General features: G+C 44.4%; 2 protein-coding genes across 2 annotated transcripts in view; both read left to right on the top strand.

Moving 5' to 3' along the window:
* slc48a1a (solute carrier family 48 member 1a) lies at positions 1–3,526 on the top strand. The gene is made up of 3 exons (XM_080015649.1): positions 1–514; positions 1,266–1,433; positions 2,226–3,526. Exons 1-3 carry the CDS (start codon positions 385–387, stop codon positions 2,360–2,362), a joined length of 435 nt encoding a protein of 144 aa, XP_079871775.1. The 5' UTR covers positions 1–384; the 3' UTR covers positions 2,363–3,526.
* A 960-nt stretch (positions 3,527–4,486) lies between these two features.
* The window catches only part of LOC307241216 (solute carrier family 26 member 9-like), a gene marked incomplete at both ends in the record, with an annotated part of 111,727 nt that continues 95,090 nt past the window's right edge, over positions 4,487–21,123 (top strand). Inside the window, 18 exons of the mRNA XM_080015254.1 lie at positions 4,487–4,611; positions 4,719–4,858; positions 4,935–5,045; positions 5,131–5,306; positions 5,400–5,564; positions 5,667–5,819; positions 5,906–5,988; positions 6,084–6,231; positions 6,321–6,434; positions 7,564–7,641; positions 7,759–7,854; positions 7,946–8,052; positions 8,183–8,252; positions 8,411–8,503; positions 8,743–8,883; positions 9,822–10,118; positions 10,221–10,275; positions 12,580–12,720. Coding sequence (XP_079871380.1) covers positions 4,487–4,611; positions 4,719–4,858; positions 4,935–5,045; positions 5,131–5,306; positions 5,400–5,564; positions 5,667–5,819; positions 5,906–5,988; positions 6,084–6,231; positions 6,321–6,434; positions 7,564–7,641; positions 7,759–7,854; positions 7,946–8,052; positions 8,183–8,252; positions 8,411–8,503; positions 8,743–8,883; positions 9,822–10,118; positions 10,221–10,275; positions 12,580–12,720 — 2,293 coding nt within the window. The remainder of the gene's footprint in view (positions 4,612–4,718; positions 4,859–4,934; positions 5,046–5,130; positions 5,307–5,399; positions 5,565–5,666; positions 5,820–5,905; positions 5,989–6,083; positions 6,232–6,320; positions 6,435–7,563; positions 7,642–7,758; positions 7,855–7,945; positions 8,053–8,182; positions 8,253–8,410; positions 8,504–8,742; positions 8,884–9,821; positions 10,119–10,220; positions 10,276–12,579; positions 12,721–21,123) is intronic.

Genomic DNA, 21,123 nt, shown 5'->3' with positions numbered 1-21,123 from the left:
CGAGCCTGCGCAGTCGCGGCGGTGTCGGTGATCTCCGTGGCAGGCGGCCGTCCGTGCCGCGCCGTGGAAAGCAACACGGCAGTCGCTCCGTTTCGCTGCGCGCCCGTGGGTCCCGACGAAGCCTCCAGTCGCGCGAGTTCGACTGATCGGCGCCGTCGTCGCTTTCGTGACGCTGGTCGACGTGCAGAGCGCGGCCGCGGCGCCCCGGGTGGAGGGCGAGTGTTTCTCCGCCATCTCGTCCGTCGCTCCGCACGGAAACGGCGCGGGGCTGTTACGTAATGCGTTGAGCTCGCCGTCGGTGAGAAAGTCAGACGCGCGTCGCAGCTCGGTCCGAATCGGTTCGATATTCGTCGGCTCCCACCCTCCAGCGGAGGCGTCGCGATCATGGGGAGCGGCAGGGTGTACGTCAGCGTCGGCTACGCTGCCTTCGGCGCGCTGATGGGCTTTTCGGCCTTCCTGGTCTGGAACGTCGCATATAAACAGCCGTGGACGGCGGCGATGGGCGGCTTATCAGGTATGACGTTACACGGCCTGTCACCATTTCACGTTCATCCGCTCGACTTGGTCGATGTTTGTTTGTTTGTTGTTGTTTTTTTTTACTGAACTGCCATGTCGTCATGGTTGTTGTTGACGTTACTGCGGGGCCCCCCCCCGTTGTTTTGTTATTGGGCCAAGTTGCCTACATCTTCATATACTAGGGATGCGTCGTGGTACTGCTGGGGCATTGTAATGCAGACAGACGAGTAGCGTAAGAAATGATAGTAACAAGGAATAAATACCTCATTATAAACAGACTGTACACAATGTACTCTATACGCCAGATCCAAATAGATCAAATACAAAACAGGCTGAATGGCAGCAAGGATGCAGCTATTGACTGGGTACAAATATGAATGCAATTGAATATTCCTATATAGAACATGATGACTAATATGTATAAATAGTTTGAACACATCTTAAAAGGGAATGGGTTAAATCTTAACTTTCTACAGTGTTATTACAGTATATTGCACATTTGGTACACAAGGTGTGTGTGCGTGTGTTTATAACTAATCCAATATATTAATGCATCCTAGGAATTTTGTCCCACACTGTAATCCAGGTCACTGTTGTGTATCATATGACCAGATTTATTCCTGACCACACCAGCCCCATTTATAAACGTGTGTTCCTCCATAGCCTGGAATGCCAGTTTTGATCCTTAGTGTCCCAGGTTGATATGTGTGTGTGTGTGTGTGTGTGTGTGTGTTGTTTTCCTCCTGCAGGAGTTCTGGCTCTGTGGGCGCTGGTTACCCATGTCATGTACCTGCAGGACTACTGGCGGACCTGGCTCAAAGGCCTGAGGTTCTTCATCGGGGTCGGCGTGACGTTCTCCGTGTTGGCCGTCACCGCCTTCATCACCTTCCTCACCCTGGCCATCACACAGAAGCAATGTAAAGCAGTGGCCCGCCACTGATTATTATTGTGCAACGCAATATCTTGATATATTATTGATGTTCTTATGTGGAACTAGAGATCTTCTGGGATCTTGGTTGTTGTGCTATAGCTACGTTTTGTCCGATTCCTGCCCTTTGGTGCTCCATTACAGTAAAGTTATGGGATTTTCATGTAAAAATCGTGAGTAATGTCAACATTTCTTACGGTTGTTTCTCAGATATTTATTGTGATAGATAGATATGTCACAGCAGCTGTCATCAGATCAAATAGGCAATCACAATAAAGTATTAAATAGAAAATAGGAAAGATTTGGCCCTATATATTTTTTTAAGTAATAAAAAAACACAGCATATAAGTATTATTGTATATAGTAATATACCATAATAAATCAACAATAATTATAATTATAATAATATTAATAAACAAATAAAATATAAATATATATACAATAAACAATGCAATAATGTACAACAAAAAATACAAATGTATACAATAAATACAATAATATGCAGTTAAAAATACAAATATATACAATAAACAATAAAATAATATACAAACAACTTAAAATACACCATAAACAATAGGCCGGTATCAACAATCCAAGATGTAAAAGCAGGCGATTGTGCAGGTATATTTATTTATATTTGTATATTTCTTTATTTCTTTTTTCTATATCTTCTTATTTGTCAGTATTGTCCCAGCCCTATGGCATATAAATATTGTTATATCTGTATCGGGCGTATCCGGCAGAAATCTTGAATCCAGCTTTCTCTTCCTCCTCCCTCCAGCTCCGACCGACCCGCAGAGCCTCTACCTGTCCAGCGTGTGGAGCTTCCTGACCCTGAAGTGGTCCTTCCTCCTCGCCCTCTACTCCTACAGATACCGCCAGGAGTTCGCCGACATCAGCATCCTCAGTGACTTCTGATCTGTGCCAGAAAAAGACTCTGAAAGAAGACAAAAAGACAAAAAAGAAACTGAACAAAAGTCACCTCACTTCAACCACACGCACTTGCACTTGTCCGACTTGCTCCACGAGGCCAAATGCCGTGGTTTCATAACCTGTTCTCCCACTGCAGATAACCATCCTTTCATTTTGTTGTTGTTTTGTGTGTCGGCAGGCATACTTATAGCTCTGATTGGGGGATTTCTTTGCTGGAAGAACAGTTTCTCATCATAATAATTTGTTATTTGAAACAGTGAATCAGGGTTTAAAAGGGAAATTGGTCCCTGGTTTTGAGTGCTGCACCTTTTAATCGCCATAGTTGATAGAAAAATATTTCAAACTGGAGTCCAGAGAACTACTGTCCTTTTACAAAACACTTTCCAATACAGATTGTTTGGTAGTAATTTGGTGGAATTTTAAAATATGATTTCGTTTTCAGATGCAGTAAGTTCTGATCCACAGAGTTTGGACATAACTCTTTAGGCATTCACCTTTATTCACTGTCATTGCAGAAGCATACGATGACGATGAGACTCCACTGTTAAGCCATGTACAATAATCTTAATTCTAAATCGTTATGACGTCTTCCAACGTCAACCCTGCTCAAGAACTGGGATTTAGTGAGTTTTCTGCTGTTTGTGTTTCCTACCAGCAGATGGCGCTGTTCCCGTTCTGTTAGAGCTTTGAAATGTTTACATTTGCTTTACAGAGAAAACAAAATGGGATGGCTTTTATATTTCTGCCATTTGTGGATTTTTTTTCCTCCATCTTGACATTGTTCCACAACCCCAAATGTGAAACCTAAATGTCTCTATTATTCCATCCTAACACTATAGCTCATTTATTTGATCGGATCTGACAGTTCCTTGTGATCATATTTAAGTACTTTTTAAAAATGTCTTAGTTAACTATTTGTCTGTAACCCTAACCCTACATGTATTTTACTATATCCAGATGAAATTTAGAGATTTTCTTTTGAAAGAGAGAATGTAAGTAAGGATGTTGTAAATAGATTGTAATCCATTAAACATTATGTTATTTTCAGTGTTTTGTTTGAGTGTCTGAGCTGAACTGAATGGATGTAGTTCCATCACAAACCTTCCAAAGTTGTAATAAAACTGCGTATGGAGCTTTATTTTCTCCCTACTCTGGCTGTATGGGTCTTAAGGTGTTTCATCTCAAACTCCACCCAGAAAGGTGGAGATGGTTCAGTTGCCAAAAGCTAGAGTGCCAGAACTACTGCAACTACAAGGTACCGTGTTCGGTTTCTGAGACTTCCCTCAATAAATTGGTGGCTACCAGCTTAATTACATAGATATTACATGTTTTTCTTAACTCGGTCAATTATGTATTTTATGCATGTTAAAATGTAGAGATGAGCTTTCAGTATTTAAAACATTTTCATGTTTAGTTTGGCTTCTCAGAGGAAATCAATATCAATTAGAGAGAGGGTTTTTTTTTTTAATGCCAGACTTTAATGCTCATGCTAAATAAATAGTCCGCTATTGTTTATTCTAAGTCTGAAATTTGAGCTCTTGATCTTCTGATGAGGAGTGGATACTTCTGGTGGAAACACATGTATTATATTTTAATTGGCTCTGAACGCAATACCCAAACTCTTCTAACGTTTGAAACTGGACGATTGCTTGATATCACTAAGTTAATATTCAAATAAATCTAATGAAGAAAAAAATTTCTCAAATCTTTAGTAGATCTGTTCTTGTTAACAATAGTTCCAAACATACGATTTCACTATAATTTCCATATGAGAAGAGGTATTATTTTGTACCGAACATTGTCAAACCGTTCTTTTAATTCTATTTTCTTTATTCACCCTCTGATAACACAGCGATATTTTCTTATGTGCATGTGCGGTTGTTGACTTGATGTTGATCAAATACATTAGCGCTCGGCAGTCCTGTCGGCTGGTTCTTCAAGGTCAGATAAGGATCCCAAAGGCAACAAGGGAACACACCTCCACACAGCGGGTCACTTGAGGACAGAGACTCCCCCCGAGACACAGCCTGAGACTTTTCATTTCGCCACAAGTCTATATGTCCTAATTTGGGACGATACATCCGTTTCCTTTCCCGGTAGGTTCCCGCCATGCTTCCGGACCCACTGTGCTACACCGTCGACAGGCCCGTCTATAATGTCGCCGACTTCGATAAAGCCTTTGAAAAAAAGAGCCGCCAGTTCCCCATAGGGGAGAAAGCGAGGAAGCTGTTCAGGTACTAATAGTTATTACATAGCTTCCCCCCCCCCCCCCCCCCAAATTGCTGCTATTTTGATTGTCCCCCCCTGACCTTCCACTAAGACTCCTCTCTCCCTCCATCAGATGCTCAGGGTCAAGACTGAGGAAGCTGCTCTTCCGACACCTCCCCGTGCTGAGCTGGCTCCCCAAATACCGGCCGAAGGAGAAGCTGCTCTGCGACGCCATCAGTGGGGTCGGCGCCGGCACCATCCAGGTCCCCCAGGGTGCGTCCCTATATTTTATTTGAACCGTGTCTTTTATCCCAATTTTATTAGACGGCCGAAACGTTTCCTTTCCCAGGTATGGCGTTCGCCCTGCTGGCCAACCTGCCTCCCGTCAACGGCCTTTACTCGTCTTTCTTCCCGCTCATCCCTTACTTCTTCATGGGCACCGCTCACCAGATGGTCCCAGGTAAATAGAGATTAGTCACTGTACCTTACTGTACTGTGTGCGTACTGTATATTAATATGTATGACCCACGGCTCTCTGCGGCCAGGCACCTTCGCTGTCCTCAGCATCATGGTGGGGATGGTGTGTCTCCGCCTGGCACCCGAGTCCCACTTCAGCCACTTCAACGCCACGCTCAATGCCACAGTGGTGGACACGGATCGCATGGACCAGGTTCGACTAGGGATCTCCGGGACACTGGCCTGCCTCACCGCAATCATACAGGTGAGGAACCGCGGAGGTCTGACACCCGCCTGGGCTGGACTTCCCCCCGGCCCGGCATCCCGTCCTCGCTAAATTCTTTCTGCCCTCGCGCAGATCGGCCTGGGCTTGATGCAGTTCGGCTTTGTGGCCATTTATCTGTCGGAATCCTTCGTCCGGGGCTTCATGACCGCTGCGGGGTTGCAAATCCTCATCTCGGTGCTGAAGTACATCTTCGGCATCAATGTGCCGCCATACAGCGGTCCCCTGGCCGTCATCTATGTGAGTAACTCTAATATAGGAACTAGGTATATTAACTTGAGTAATACATTTGTGTCGTCTTGTTGTCAATGTATGAACATATGTTTATCCCCTTTATCCCAGACCCTCATCGACATATGTCGTGGCCTGCCGGATACCAACGTGGCCTCGTTGGTCTTCGCCCTGGTGAGCATTGTCGTCCTTATCGTGGTGAAGGAGCTGAGCACCCGCTACCGACACAAGCTGCCCTTCCCCGTTCCCATGGAGATCGTCATCGTAAGGGCCCCTCTCCATATGAGCAATGGCAATAGGCATTTACGTTTCAAGGTCTTAAGGCGTGGTCCCTGGCTCCACCTCCGCAGGTGGTGGTGGCCACAGCCATATCGGGTCCACTGCACCTTCCACAGAAATACCACATGGACATCGTGGGGGACATTGCACTGGGGTAGGTCGTCCTGAGGAACCATCTCAGAACCAGTGACCATCAGATTGGTCAACGTTTTAGGGAATCATCATTGCTTCCGGTGGGATCTCTCGTAGGTTCCCCACCCCCATCCTGCCCACAGTGAGCCAGTGGGGCGACATGCTGAGCACGGCGTTCTCCCTGGCCATCGTGGGCTACGTCATCAACCTGGCCATGGGCAGGACGCTGGCGGCCAAGCACGGCTACGACGTGGACCCCAACCAGGTGGAGAAGAACGGCAGCTGCTTCCGTTTTGGATGAGTGGAAACGCCACTTCTCTTTACCCAGCGCTGCGTGTGTTCTTCCCTGTGCAGGAAATGTTGGCGCTGGGCTGCAGCAACTTCTTCGGGTCGTTCTTCAAGATCCACGTCATCTGCTGCGCCCTGTCGGTGACGCTGGCCGTGGACAACGCCGGGGGAACCTCCCAGGTGGACGCTCTGCTCGCGCCAATCAGAGCCTGAATGAGAACGAGAATGGGAGCAGGAACCAGAATCTGAATCAGAATATGAATGAGAATGAGAACGAGAACGAGGATCAGAACTAGAACCAGAACCTAAATCAGAATCAGAATCCAAATATGAATCTGAATCTGAATAAAGCTTATAATAAAGCTTATAATAAGCAGTCTGAAAAAAATGGCATAATAGCAAAATAAATACAAAAATAGCCTATTTTATAGAAAATTTATTTATAATAATAATAATAATAATAATAATAATAATAATAATAAATAAATAAATATATATATATATATATATATATATATATATATATATATATTAGCAATTTATTTAAATTTTTATTTTATAAATTGCAATTCTATGCGATTCTATGTTAAAAGGCAGTAGCAGGGGCTAAGTATGGTTGCTAGTATGGCTTTGTGTATAAAATATTAATATACACCGATCAGCCACAACATTAAAACCACTGCCAGGTGAAGTGAATAACATTGCTCATCTCAATCCAATGGTACCTGTCAAGGGGTGGGATATATTAGGCAGCAAGTGAACAGTCAGTTCTTGAAGTCGATGTGTTGGAAGCGGGAAAAATGGTCAAGTGTAAGGATCTGAGCGACTATGACAAGGGCTAAATTGCCACCTAGCTGTCTAGCCGGGGTTAGGGTCGGATCCTGTCGAGCACCTGTGGGATGTGCTGGAACAACAAGCCCGATCCATGGGGGCCCCACCTCGCAACGTACAGGACTTAAAGGATCTGCTGCTAACGTGTTGCTGCCAGATACCACAGGACACCTTCAGAGGGCTTGTGGAGTCCATGCCTCCATGGGTCAGAGCTGTTTTGGCGACATGAGGGAGGAGCTACACATATAAGTGGTTATTAGTGGTGGCTGATCTGTGTATATGGATATATTGTACAGGATGAATAAATATGTTAATTTATAAGACTGTTTGCAATGTTATTACAGTATTATTATAATATTATAATACAAATAAGTACTAGAATCATAGTTGACTTGCCTCCACAGGAATGATGTAAACAAAGCCTGGTCCGCTGCAGGGCATACTGGTTTCCTTAATGACTCCTTCCCCTCGTTCCCAGTTTGCCAGTCTGTGCGTGATGCTGGTGGTGATGGTGACCATGCTGGCCTTGGGGGCCTATCTGAAACCTCTGCCAAAAGTATGTAGACATGCGCAATTACGGGATGGTTTTTCTGTTTATTTTTAATTAATAACAAAGCCGGCAAGGCGGCAGTAAGGTCAATATTTGCATTTTCATCCGCTGCTGTTTTCTCAGTCAGTGCTGGGAGCGCTCATCGCCGTCAACCTGAAGAACACCCTCCTCCAGCTGTCCGACCCGTATTACCTATGGAAGAAGAGCAAATTGGACTGTGTAAAGCCCCCGCCGCACCTCACAATGTAACACCATGTCATTCCAGTTTTAATTCCTAATGAACCCCCCTCTCTCGCGCTCCCTCTCCCAGAGCGTGTGGGTCGTGTCCTTCTTAGCCACGTTCTTCCTCAGCCTGCCGTATGGAGTGGCCATCGGAGTGGGCTTTTCCATTCTGGTGGTAATATTCCAGACGCAATTGTGAGCGACTTATTTTCCAATACTTATTACATTTGGGGAACAAAATTAAAAAAACTTTCACCGTGCTATTTAGAATCGCTAATCATAGTTCATAGCTTATAATACAATGTTTTTTTCCGCCCTCGTATAGTCGGAATGGTTCAGAAGTAGTCCAGATTATGGACACGGATATCTACAAAAACCCCAAAGTTTATAGCAAGGTATGAACACTCACACACACACACACACACACACACACACACACACACACACACACACACACACACACACACACACACACACCCACACACATATTAATGCAATGGACCATGTCGATGTACTTTAATATATATTCTTATATATTGTTCTTCCTCGACAGTTCACGTCTATAAAAGGTGTGAAAATTGTCAACTACTGCGCTCCGCTTTATTTTGCCAACGCTGAGATATTTCGCCAGAAGGTCATCAGAAAGGTAACGGCCAGTGAATGAATGGATGGATGGATGGATGGATGGATGGATGAATGGATGAATGGATGAATGAATGGATGGATGGATGGATGGATGGATGGATGGATGGAATACAATGGAATGAATGGATGGATGGATGGATGGACGGATGGATGATGGGGTGAATACGAGGAGCTGGCGATCAAGGTCAACAGTGTTTGGATTAAAAGGTACTCGGGGGTTGGCTGTGTGTTTGTGGCCAGACCGGACTGGACCCTGGCAAACTCCTCCTGGCCAGACGGAAGTTCCTGATGAAACAGCAGAAGGAGAAGGAGAAGGAGGACAAGGCAGCCCAGGAGGCCCGGAGGAGGAAGCCCAGCCGGCTGCAAAAGATGAAGTCTCAGGTGACGTATGTTCAAGCAGCTTCCACAAAGAGTGCCAAACAAACAAACAAGGTTCAATTTTATATCGACAGTTTTGGGGTCTTTGTTTCTGGACATCACCACAAATGATTAGAAATTGGACATATCCGGACATACTATAAATACACCTCTTCACGTTTTCCGTTATAGCTTTTATGTTAACATCAACATTGTCCAACGGGGCAGGGAGACGTGGTTGCCTGTGACGACGATCATTATTGACAAACAGACTGACCACTGGTTGACGCTATCGACCAATCAGAATGGAGTATTCTACAGAGGCACGGTATATCCTGTAAGATCCACCTGCCTGCTGCAGAGCCGGTCCTAAAACATGCTGACCGGATGTCCCAGGACTGTCCCGGTGTCCAGCTGTGTGTCCTGAGTGCCGAATTATATCTGTAAAACACTAAAATGTTGACTAAAAGGTAGAGCAAGTCGTCTAGTAAGCGGAAGGTTGCCGGTTCGATCCCCGGCTCCTCCTGGTAGCGTGGTGATGCGAATGTATAAATGATGTAAATGCAGAGAAATTGCACATTTCCCCGCTGTGGGACTGATAAGGGTATTTAAAAAAAAAAATTCAGGTAATAATTTTATACTAGTTTTCAGCGCTTACATATACTATATACTGTATACGGCTGTATAGCAAAAAAAAGTGTGCGCCGTGATCCCACCGGAGAAGTGGGGCGCCGTCATCATCATGCCCACTCACACTCCCTGAATTGTGCTTTCAGGGCTGTGTATGTGTGTGTGTGTGCGTGTGTGTGTTCTCTCTCTTATCTCTTACCCCCGCCAACAGTGCTCAATGTGCGGTGCACTTAAGGGTCCCGGTTTGGGGGTTTCAGAAGGTGGTCACCCCTTCCTAAAGTACTCGGCTAATGAAGTGATTCTTCTTCCTCTTCACCTTCTCGGGCATCTAGACCGTCTCTCAGCTCGAGCTGCAGAACGACTTTGACCAGAACAGCGGCGACGGCGGCACTAACAGCCGGGCCGAGCCGCCCACCAGCTACGTCAACTTCCACTTCAGCAAGACGGAGCAGGGGGAGCAGCCGCCCTCCGAAGGGTCCCCCGAAGGGCCCCCCGAAGGGACCCCTGGAGGGCCCTCCGGACCGCCGGCCGTCATCCTGGGGCACCAGCCCATGGCCTTCCACACCCTAGTCCTGGACCTGGCCGGGGTCTGCTTCGTGGACCTCATGGGCATTAAAGTGCTCACCAAGGTCAGACCCGACTGCATCACATTTTGCGGGGAGTTCGTGAAGGCGATCACAAAGTCTAATTTGCAATTCGCTATTCATCGTCTCTTCATCTTTACGTCCCAGATGAGCTCCGGCTACGAGATGCTGGGGATCAAACTGTTCCTGGCCAACGTTCAAGGTAAACATTGGAATGTGGAAAGACACGTCAAATGCAATGTGTTGAGCACAATGTAATTCTAACCTTCCCAGACTCTATAAACGCTGGGAGTGGTGGTGTAGTGCTATTTTCACTGTCATAGCTGAGGAGACAAAAAGAAGAAAAGGGGTTTGGCGAAATCAATCCACTTCAACGTATTGTTACATATCGAGGGTAAATAATAATTAATCTTTATTATCCACCATTCAATTACTGATATCTCATCGTCACATTGGTTGTCTTCGATGACGCCATTGTGCCTCTATTTCCAATGTTATTTTCCCTCATTAAAATAAATGTATTTAAGGAATGAGTTTGGACATTTTGACTAGTTGTTTGGCAGCACGTGTACTACCAGTGGGGAAACGATTAAGAAACTTTATATCAAATTGAAAAATGTGGTCTCAATGAGCTTAAATTTAAACAGAAAAATCTGAAAAATGGAGGTCACGATGGGGAAATGTACAGGGGTATGAGAAATCCCGAAATATAGAAAATCATTGAACGAAGTCGAGATTTCTGTGGCACGTGAAGCTCACAGCTTAATGTGAGTTTAGATGTGGCTAAAAATCAAAATGACTTTAGGTCATAGGGGGACCCGTGTTGATTCTCTGATGCAAATTTGAAGTGAATCAATAATTTTAAGGATGGTCCAAACATCTAGTCAACAGCAAACACAAATACAGAATTCATACAGTATGTCAATAATTACTATTTCCCAATCTCATTAGACTTTGGGTGATGTCTAAGTCATCCTTCAGTTTGATGTCATTTTGAAATGTTTTTGTGCCATAATGACCCGTTAAGTCACATTTTACTCTCTATCTTTTTGCATTTCCAGTCAAAATAAATTCAAAAATTAATTAAATTAATTATCAATTCAAATAGTGTTATATTGTATTTTTCTTTTCATCAATGTTAGCACCCATAGTCAGGGATATAGGACACAATTCTAGGCCCTATACATAAGCACTATCAGTGGATCCCCTTCATCTCTTGATCCATGTTTTTTTTTTACAAATAATTGAGCCAGCAACTACAACTGCACACATGAGTCTGTAGTGTTTATTAGGATAGCCACTAATGAACTGTTCATACCACATTTAAACAAGTATTAACTCTCTGTGGCAGTTTTTTTGAAATTGAGAGCCATGTCTTTCATGTTAAGCTTTGCTAGGTAGTAATTTATGATACTGATTAATTTATGTTATGCAATGCAAATGTGCTCCAAGCTAGACTCCTGGTTGACTGCCTTCAATACAACCTGACCAATGCCAGATTTTTTGGACCGGTGCCGATAACCGATGTTTTGACCGATATTTTTTTCAAAAAGTGAACAATGTTCAAATCAATTTGAAAAACGTATATTTTATTAAAGTTTCTATATTTGAAAACATTTAACTTATAAGCAAACAATGGAAATACAAATAAACGCACAAATACATTTTTGATAGATTGAAAAAATGAAAAAGATGATATTAAATCTAATTTCTTTTTTATTTTTCCTCCGAGCTCCAGTGAACGCAGCATCGCTTCCTGCTTGGAGAGACGTGTCCGTGTGTACACAAACAAACACGGATGTATTATTTTTTCTCTCGGCCGATTTATTCAGCCAATTTAAATTTAGTCATGACCATTATTACTTAGACACAAAAAATTGCTTGGAAATAAAATAGAAATAAAAAGGAAATAAAAATGTGGTGTGGGGATGGTGTGGTTTGAGCAGCCACACCCGACCTGGGTCTACGTAATTGGAGGCCCAGGAGCAGATGGAGATGTGTCGTGATAAGGGCTCCTCTCCTGAGTGTGTGTGGGGATGGGAGGTTTTACCTGTTGCTCGTTAGACCAACCAACGGGCAACAGGTTCCCAATTACCTAGACCCAGGTCAGATGTGGCTGCTAAAACCACACCATCCCCACACCACAAAAAAATTGAAAACAACCTCCCTCTCATTGGGTATTCAGTCCCACCCACCTTCACTACGACGCCCCTGCCCATAGTGCCCTACAACTGGGAGGAATTTCAAAGATTTACGACAATGAAGATAAAAAGGAGTTCATGATGTTATAATATAATATTTGATATTTATCTTTTTTATATTGTCTTTTTTCTCGGCTAGCTACTGTGTTCAGTCTCGGACATATTGTGTGTAACCACCGGGTGCGTTGGATTGACACTTCACTGCATATATATATGAATGTATGTATATGTATGTGACGCATAAACCTCTTGAATCTTGAATCTTGAATCTTGAATCGTGAATCGTGAATCTTTTCCGATTGCAGCTCAGGTGTATGAGGAGCTGGAGGCCGGGGGCGTGTTCGACCAGGGCAGCATCTCTCGCAGTCACCTCTTCCTCTCCGTCCACGACGCCATCCTTTACGCACAGCAGTCTTCTGGAGACGCAGGGAGCCCCCCGAAGGCAGGTATTATACGGTATATATTCGATGCATCCCAGGATGAGTTTCAATGTGTTTTGTATCTATCGTGGTTCCAGGCCGGGGGAGAAAGGTTGGAACTTGACTATAGTGTTGACGAGGACGTGGACCTGGAGCAGGTAAACTCTTCACTGTGGCCTGACATACACTAAAACTTCTAATCTTTATCAAAAGTCACTTGGTTCTACTTGGTTGGTTGGTTTTGTTTTTTGTTTTTTTTTACAGGAAATGTTTTGTGCACCTCACGTCCCATAAAGATTCAGAAGAGGATTTGGTGAAGAGAAAATTCATTTCAAACCTCGATTGTAGATGTTTTTGAATTTTGTGCAAAATATACAGTATGACATACATACAATGTGTTTTTTTTACCTATTTTTTAAATATTATTTTTGCATCCTGTCTAATTCAAGTTAAAAATGCAAACAAGCACAAACAATTTAGCAATATATATATATATATATATATATATATATATATATATATATTTTAAGAATATAAAACATGTTAGAAAGGGCCTGTAGAAAATATATAAACACAGATGTAATTTTACCTAACAACTAAATTAACATCACAAAATGTCACAGACACGTAGAACTGTGTTTATTATTATGGCCTACTAATGACTTGCAATTATTAGTGATGTAAGACTTGCAAAGGAGTCCTAAACTAATTAGTTTTCGATGGACGCACACTGCTTGGAGAGCCGTGTCCGTGTCTAAACGCGAGTGTAAACAAACATGGATGGATTTATAACGCCTACACGGACTTCTGCGCGCATATTGGTGAGTAACTTAAAAGTCATGTAAAACATACTAGTACAAGATAAATAACAGGACACATCGGTTGCGTAACTGGCCATCCCAATGTGGTCAAAAAAGTCAAATAATGAGCAATAGGGGGTCGGGCTTTTATACCGTTTTTATCACTATGTCGCAAATCAATGGAAGAACTGCTTTACGGCAATGTGTGACGTCATTATGAGTCGCAGTGCTTTGCGTTATCTGCACGTGGGAGCGAATGTAAACAAACATGGAGGAGTGAGGTGCTCCGCGGACCAATCACTGCGAGCGGAGAAATAAAATTACAGCGTCCCTTGTTGACAACTTCAAACTTTCTAAACACCAACTTTTGTTTGATATGGAAAACTCAAACCGCACGATGGCACCGTTCATGGATCACTACAACATTTGGCCGTCTGCTACCAAGCCGCGACAACACAAGGTGAGGGGGGCCCGCCGGGCCCCCACCATGGTACCTTTTTTGTTTGCCCATTGCGTTTTAGTTCAATGCTTCAGTGAATGACAGTGATCACAAACAAGCCCTTCGAGTCATCGTGTCTCGAGTCAAATCCAGTCAAGCCACGCGCCTTTAACTTCCAGGTCGAGTCTGAAGGCATTTATTTTCTGTCAAGTCAAGTTGCAAGTCATCAAAACGGTGACTCGAGTCCACGTCCCTGCTCTTTACTCTGAGTGACTCCTTAAGAACCGAACCTCAAAAGATGCGTCAAACCTGATCACTGCCTGTTGTTCAGTGTCGAACTTGAGCTCGTTCTGAGGAACACAGAGCTGCTATTCGGGCGGGAACTGAGGAATTAGACGGATTAGTGCGGCCTTGCAATTTGGATCTTGCAACACAAGAGCTGGTTTGTTTGAAACAGAGTGAAGAAAAATCCACTCCAACAAAATCTGTCTTCACACCAATCGCACTGGTCGCACTAGTCGACTGGATCACAAAGAGGGTGGTGCAGGGCCGACCACCTTGGATTTTGGGTATTGGGTTTTTGGGGTAGCAGGTGTTCCGAGTTCCCGTGGTGCCTAAACCACGCAGCTGGCTGATGCATGAAGGGATTCACAAAGCCATTACGAACTGGTCCTAAGACATTCTGCCGTGCACCTGGTCCGCCGCGCTTCCCTCTTTTCCTCCGCAGCAAATTGGCGCCGCTAGTGATTACGAGGCTTCTGCGGCAATCAGCTTTAATTTGGAGCTTTGGGGGCTCTACATCTCCCTCATCTTCATTTTTATTTTTTATTTTTATGATCTTCCCAACCAAACCCTCCAGCCGAGCACCTGGAGAACCGGAGGGACGACCTCTCCACACGGGGAAGTGGCCCTCCAGTAATCAGGGCTCAGGCTGTTGTGAAAGTTCTAGGCAAACATCCCTCTAAATCTGTTTTCACTTGTTTTGAGTTTTGAAATATATTTTTGTGGTTTTGTGGAAGTTTGTTGATTATTTCTTTTTGCTTTTTTTTCTGCTCATTCAAAATGATAATTACCCCCCCCCCCCCCGTGTCACAAATTCAACCTTCCCGCCGTCGAACCCTGTCCCCTCTTCCTGGAGGTTGAACGCAAATGCAATTTCAGAAAACACTGCAAACGAACTGCAGACTGGATTTTCCTTCCCTCCGTCATTGCAAGTTCACCAAAATAAATTAATTTTACACTTGTCGCACATTCACTGACCATGATGGTGTAATTAATAAGCTTCCTATTGGAAGTTGGAGGCAGAGAGATTTATGTATTAAATTTGTTTACACGCCCACTGGTTTGCCGCTATTAAGACTAATTGCACATTGTCGGGTGCATCTTTCCTTGTTGAGTCATAAGGGCTTGTATACCAAGAGGCCTTACCCCCAAAAGAATATTCAGCCATGACCTTTAAGAGTCCAGATTCAAATTTAACAGCATTTGAATAAAAAATGTGGACGAAAAAATAAAGGCCTTGTGTTTAAACCCGGCCTGTTTTTAAGAATCGGGGCAGCTCATCTGGGGGATTGGAGATAACAAAGCGTCCCAAACCACTTTTTGGAAATCTAATAAATGGCGGTTTGACATTGATCTAGCACTAGTGTTGTTGTTTATGGGAGATTCCATTCCGCTTCATTAACAAACCAGTTTGCAGCTCCCGGAAGGGGGAGGAGATCATAAATCTCGATTGTGCACTTTCAGCAAAACGTGAGCGCCTCCGGAAAGATTTTTATTTACAGATTTTGCTCGGGGCAAATCTGACCGGCGATAGCTGATATTAATTAATGTCGGCTTTTGTTTTCATTCCAGTGGCTCAAGGGCAATTAAAAACACTTAGGAATAATGGAACGTTCTCCAGTGATTAATCAAACACCGTACAATTATTATCGAGCCCGCTCCTTACTGGAGAACACTGAGTTAGCTAACTAAACAATTTAAACCACAACCCTGTTTTTTTGGAGTAGAAATAACCAACAATTTGACCTATTTGGCTTTTATGCGAGTAATTGCGAGTTATTGCTGCGAAAGGTGGTGTGACCAGTTACTAAGTCTCAGGGGGAAATTCCTTTTTTTACATTGGTGATATGGCTGTCTGATAACTATTTTCCATCAATAAATGATGCGTAGCTTGCAGAACTAGTTCTGTCGGACAACCTGACGGCGCCACATGCCCTCATGGGCCGGCCTATATAAGCAGCCAGTCCCTCCTGATCGACCTGCTTTGCTGCCTACTTTGCTGCGTTGCTGCACTACTGCCACCTCACCTGCCTCCAGCAGTTGGGCTGTGCTCTTTTATCTAATGGGAGGATTTGAGGTCATGAATGATAAAATACTTCAAAAATGTGTTTTGTACTCGGTTTCCTTTTATCTTATATTACACTTTGTCTAAGGATCTGAAACTATCCAGTGTGACAAATAGGCAATAATAGAGGAGACCAGGAAAGCATTGCGCTCAATGTTGTAAATTATTCCAAAAGAGGCCACCAACTTTTGGAAAAAGGGGCCGAGAAAGGAGCAGCGTGTGTATCGGAGGGTGAATTCTGTAAAACCGGCAGACATTCGAAGGACATTATTTGCCGCTATTTTATATGTGAGGGACAGTAAATCACTGCAGAATCGTATCATCGTGTAAACTCATTAAACCGTGCAGCAAGTACCGCAGGCTCTCCTTTTGTTAGCGGATAAAAAGTCAGGTGAACACTGATAAAAGCTCCTAGTCGTGCGGCTCAGCATGGAAATGGGAGTAGACGGTGCAGTGTGGTGTGCGGTGGAGAGGGAGCTCATTAGAAGTGTACAGCAAGGGAGGAAGCCGTTCTAACAACATGTCACCACGGCTGCTCTGCGCGTTATTACAGGACCATAATTCAATAACTTCTGCACAATTGCTTCATCAGCAAATAAATCATGCATGGTGATTTAGTGGCCAAGGATGAATATAAACAACGGGGGGAAAAGTCCTAATGTAATATAGTGAAAGGGGACTCATGCAGAGGCAACAGGAGGCTTTTGATGTGGCTGGCATCACCGTTTCACAGAATGAGACAATGAAAAACAGGGGTAATGTACAGAGGGTTAATGGAACAAACCACAGGTTGGAAGCTGCTTTGTCTCTTGGTCAAGGTTATCTTTGTTTTTTGACAGAGGAAGGTAAACATTGAAGTGTCCTTTATTTTATCTTTCATGGTCAGTTGGTGGGAGGTAGAAACAAAGATTTAATCTAAAGTTTCGTAGCCTGAAGAAATAAACTGTTGGACATAAATCTGATATGAACTACATCAAATAAATTCCTTTTTTTAGTTATTTACTTCTGTTGATAGTCTCTGTACATAGTGTTGCGTAGCCTATATATTAAAAATGGCATAATACTCTTCATGTATACAAAGTTACCAATCAATTCTAACTGTCATAAGTTTCAGCAGGGTTGGTAGGCTTCTTTGAAAAAAGAAAACAAATCTGAATGAATTAGGTCTGAACTCCTGTGAATTCCACACGAAAGGCTCTTATGTTCTCTTATGCATTGGCACCGTGGGGGCAGTGAGTTATGACGGGCGCTGGTGAAAGGTTTTTGCGATGCAGCTGCAGTGCACTGACTTGTGATGTCTCTGCCACCGCACTGGTAAATCCAGGGCTTAATTTCTGCCGGATCCTGTTCCGGGAACTGATGGGTGTTGGGTGGATCTGGCCTGTCAATCATGTGCGTGCGAGGCATTACAAAGCGGACCCTGCCCAATATGTATAGTCTGGCCTATCCTATATCGCAATCTAAACTGGTCTCGCACGAGAAGAGGCAATTGGCAAACACATGGAGTGTTCCTCCATCTCTGGATTTGACAAATGAAGCCGGTATGTCCTTGTATTGTGTCCCAGGGGGCAGTGCCTTTCAGGCCTCTAAAAAAAAAAAAAAAAAAAGACCAAATCTCACAAGGCTTACAAGCTGAGATCCCTGCTTGAGTCTCAATATAAAACTGTAGGACTATGTCTATTTGCTTGATTTAGCAAAACTCTTATATTCAAGCGCACTCCATCTTCGGCGGCTGTGGTGACTCTTTTTAGCCACATGGTGGCACTGTGATCTCATCTGTAAACTCACTGATCTGTTCAGAAGAAAAAAAAAACAAAAAACAACAACCCCAAACTGTGATTCCTCCCGAGGAAACCATGAGAGATTAAGTTGATGCAATTAAAAGAAGTATGACTTCTACACTAGAGCTAGTGTTGTGATCCCTATATATCTGATGGCTGGATGAGGATCAGCAGAATCTCGGCACACCCTGCACCCCGGGGGGCGAGTGCAGATGCACATGGAGTGAAAGCCTTCAGTGACAATAAGCACAGCCCCCCAGAGGCCACACAGAACCAAGGACACGACTCTTCCGACTGAGCGTCACGATCTGCACATGCACACCCTTTCACACACACACACGCACACACACAACAAGCACTCGAAGCCTGACGTCGATGTGGCAAGCGACAGATGCGCTCTCCTCGGACGGCAAAACCCATCTGCAGAAAATGATGACAGAGTCCAAAGGAACCTTGAGCAAGTGGAAGAGGGACTGGTTGAAATGAGAATGGAAATGGCAGGATGTAAATGTCAATTCCGTGTGAAGCTCATTGTGTTTGCTTAATCCCTTTCGCGCGGGGGATGTCAGCCCTTTTGTGCCGGCGGTAGGCTGTCTGTATACTAAACGCATCGTAAATGGGCCAGATACCGACAAGATTAAAATAAAGCTCTGCTCCACCGAAGATGAAATCACATTTTTCGTGGCTCTACTGTAGTAGAGTGTCACAGGTCCCATGTGGGATGTTGTTCCTGTGGGCCGTTCAGACATATACAGTACTGCGGCTTTTTGCTCTCCGCTGGTTCCAGGGGAGCTGATGCATGTGAGCCCCCAGCAGGCCGACCTGTCACAGTCAGCGTCTGCAGGACGATAATGACCGGTGGAGGGGAGTCTCCACCTGGCAAGCCTTAAAGAGAAGGTGAGACATTCTATGTAAAGACATCTATAGGAAACACCATTTCCACAAGTGAGAAACAAAGGACAAACAAGGTAAATGGCCTTTCGCACTTTGGGAGCCTGGCACACCGAGCTGCCTTCCTCTGATAATGTAATTTGCTGAGATGTTGATTTTTTTTTTTTTAACCAATTGTCTGTAATTACTGCTCTTTTAATTCAGGCGGTCTGCCTGCTGAAATATAATAGTGGAGATGAATATGATGAAGTAATTACCCCCACTGAGAGGAAAAAGGAAGGTACAGCAAAAAAAGAAGCTTGGTGTCCCAGTGCCATTTGTGCCATTGTCTCACTGGTCTTGTGATGAACAACATTGTTTTCACATTTAAAGCTCGCAAACAACAAACATAATTGCGCTATTCTGAACTGGATTTTTTTTTTATTTTTTATAATGTCTTTGCTATTTCTGTTCCCAGGGTTTTTGGAACCCGGAACAGGTATTGCTGTATCGTTTCTCTCGTATACAGTATCGAGTCGTTTCAGCTTGGCAGCCATCCTGGCTATGTCACACCTGCAAAAGTAAACCTCTATAAATAAATAAATAAATAAACCCTACCGAAGCTGCCATCACAACCCAGGGTGTTCCATTGTCTGCAAGCCTTGTCATTGTTATTAGTCGTTTGGATTGCCTGTGGAGCTATCGGCAGGTTTCAGGGAGGCGAGCGCCAGGCTGGATAATTAGTTGCTTTTCCTTGCCAGACGGGCACGTTGCCGTCACTTGGAGGGGGAAATAGAAAAGTGGCATCGGTATCACAGTAACACCCAAACAACCTTTGGTGTAAAGGGGGTGAGTTCCAGCACCACTAGCGGCCAGCAAGAAAACGCTCACCACTCTGGCCAAGCACAGTAGGGATCTAAAAGTGGACCCCTCTTGTATTTATGTCACTTTTTTCATCGTAATTGTTTACTGCTGGTGATCGCAGCTGACCAGATGGCGATACTGGGTCTACAAGACGCTGGAAGTCTTTTGAACACAATAATAATACATATTTAAAATATAATTAAAAATAAGAAATACATAAAAGGAAGGTTCCTTTGGCGTGTGTGTAGAACAGCTAATGCTGTGTTCCACTGAAGTCGGAACTGTTAAAAATCCAGCCTCGTACTTGGAAAAGTGTACAGGAACGGCCACTTATGTTGAATCTTAAAATACGTCTACTGTCTTTTCGAACTACCTTTTATATTATGTCAACAGAGGGACAAGGGCCGGCCCGTAGCATAAGCAGTCTTTGCGTTTGGTTAGGGCCACAACCGCTGGGGGGCGCACGATCAGCGTAGGGGCCACTTGATGAGTATGATGTCTCCGCTCCTCTCCGCCAATTTGCGCCGTTTCTCCAAATTTCTCCCCGTTTCTCCAAACAAAACAAAAAAACAAAACGGTGTGTTTTTTTTAATTTTTGTTCATGTTCTTTTGTTCCTCAATTTCCTAATTGAAGGAAAAAAAAAAAAAAAACGCACCGTGCGATCAATGCCGCGTCGCACATGGCAGCTTAAACCCCCCCCCCCCCCCCCCCCCACGCCCTCCGTTTACCTGCTTAGCACTTAGGGCCACCTAAAAGCATGGGCCAGGGGGGGACCGCTGACTCGGAATGACAGACTTCCGAGTTCCCCTGGAGGGCGGCATCGCTTCCTGCTGCCTCTCGCCCTGATGCGAACTTGGAGTTTCCAATCAGCAGCAGCGGCCTTCACCAACGATGGAGCAGAACTGGTGGAATAGATAATGAGGGGAAACCAACCGTTCCAAACGGAAGAAGAAGAATCTTTATTTGTCACACGACACGCCACTGCAACACATGCATACACACACACACACACACACACACACACACACACACACACACACACACACACACACACACACACACACACACACACACACACACACACACACACACACACACACACACACACACACACACACACACACACACTTTTGATGCTCGCCAGTGAAATGGGTCCTCTGCATTTAACCCATCCTGTCATCCCTTCCTCCGGGGGGGCCCCTAAGAGCAGTGGGTAGCATTCGAGGACGCGCCCGGGGGACCTGGTTCCAGACGAGGGAGTTGTGCATGTTTTTGGTGGGGGTCCTTACTGTTGTTAGATGGAGGAAACCCCATGCGAGCACGGGGAG

The sequence above is a fragment of the Zeus faber genome, assembly GCF_960531495.2.
Source record: "Zeus faber genome assembly, chromosome: 15".
Lineage (NCBI taxonomy): Eukaryota > Metazoa > Chordata > Actinopteri > Zeiformes > Zeidae > Zeus > Zeus faber.
The sequence above is the reverse complement of the archived record's forward strand: the minus strand, read 5'-3'. Positions and strand labels throughout refer to the sequence as shown.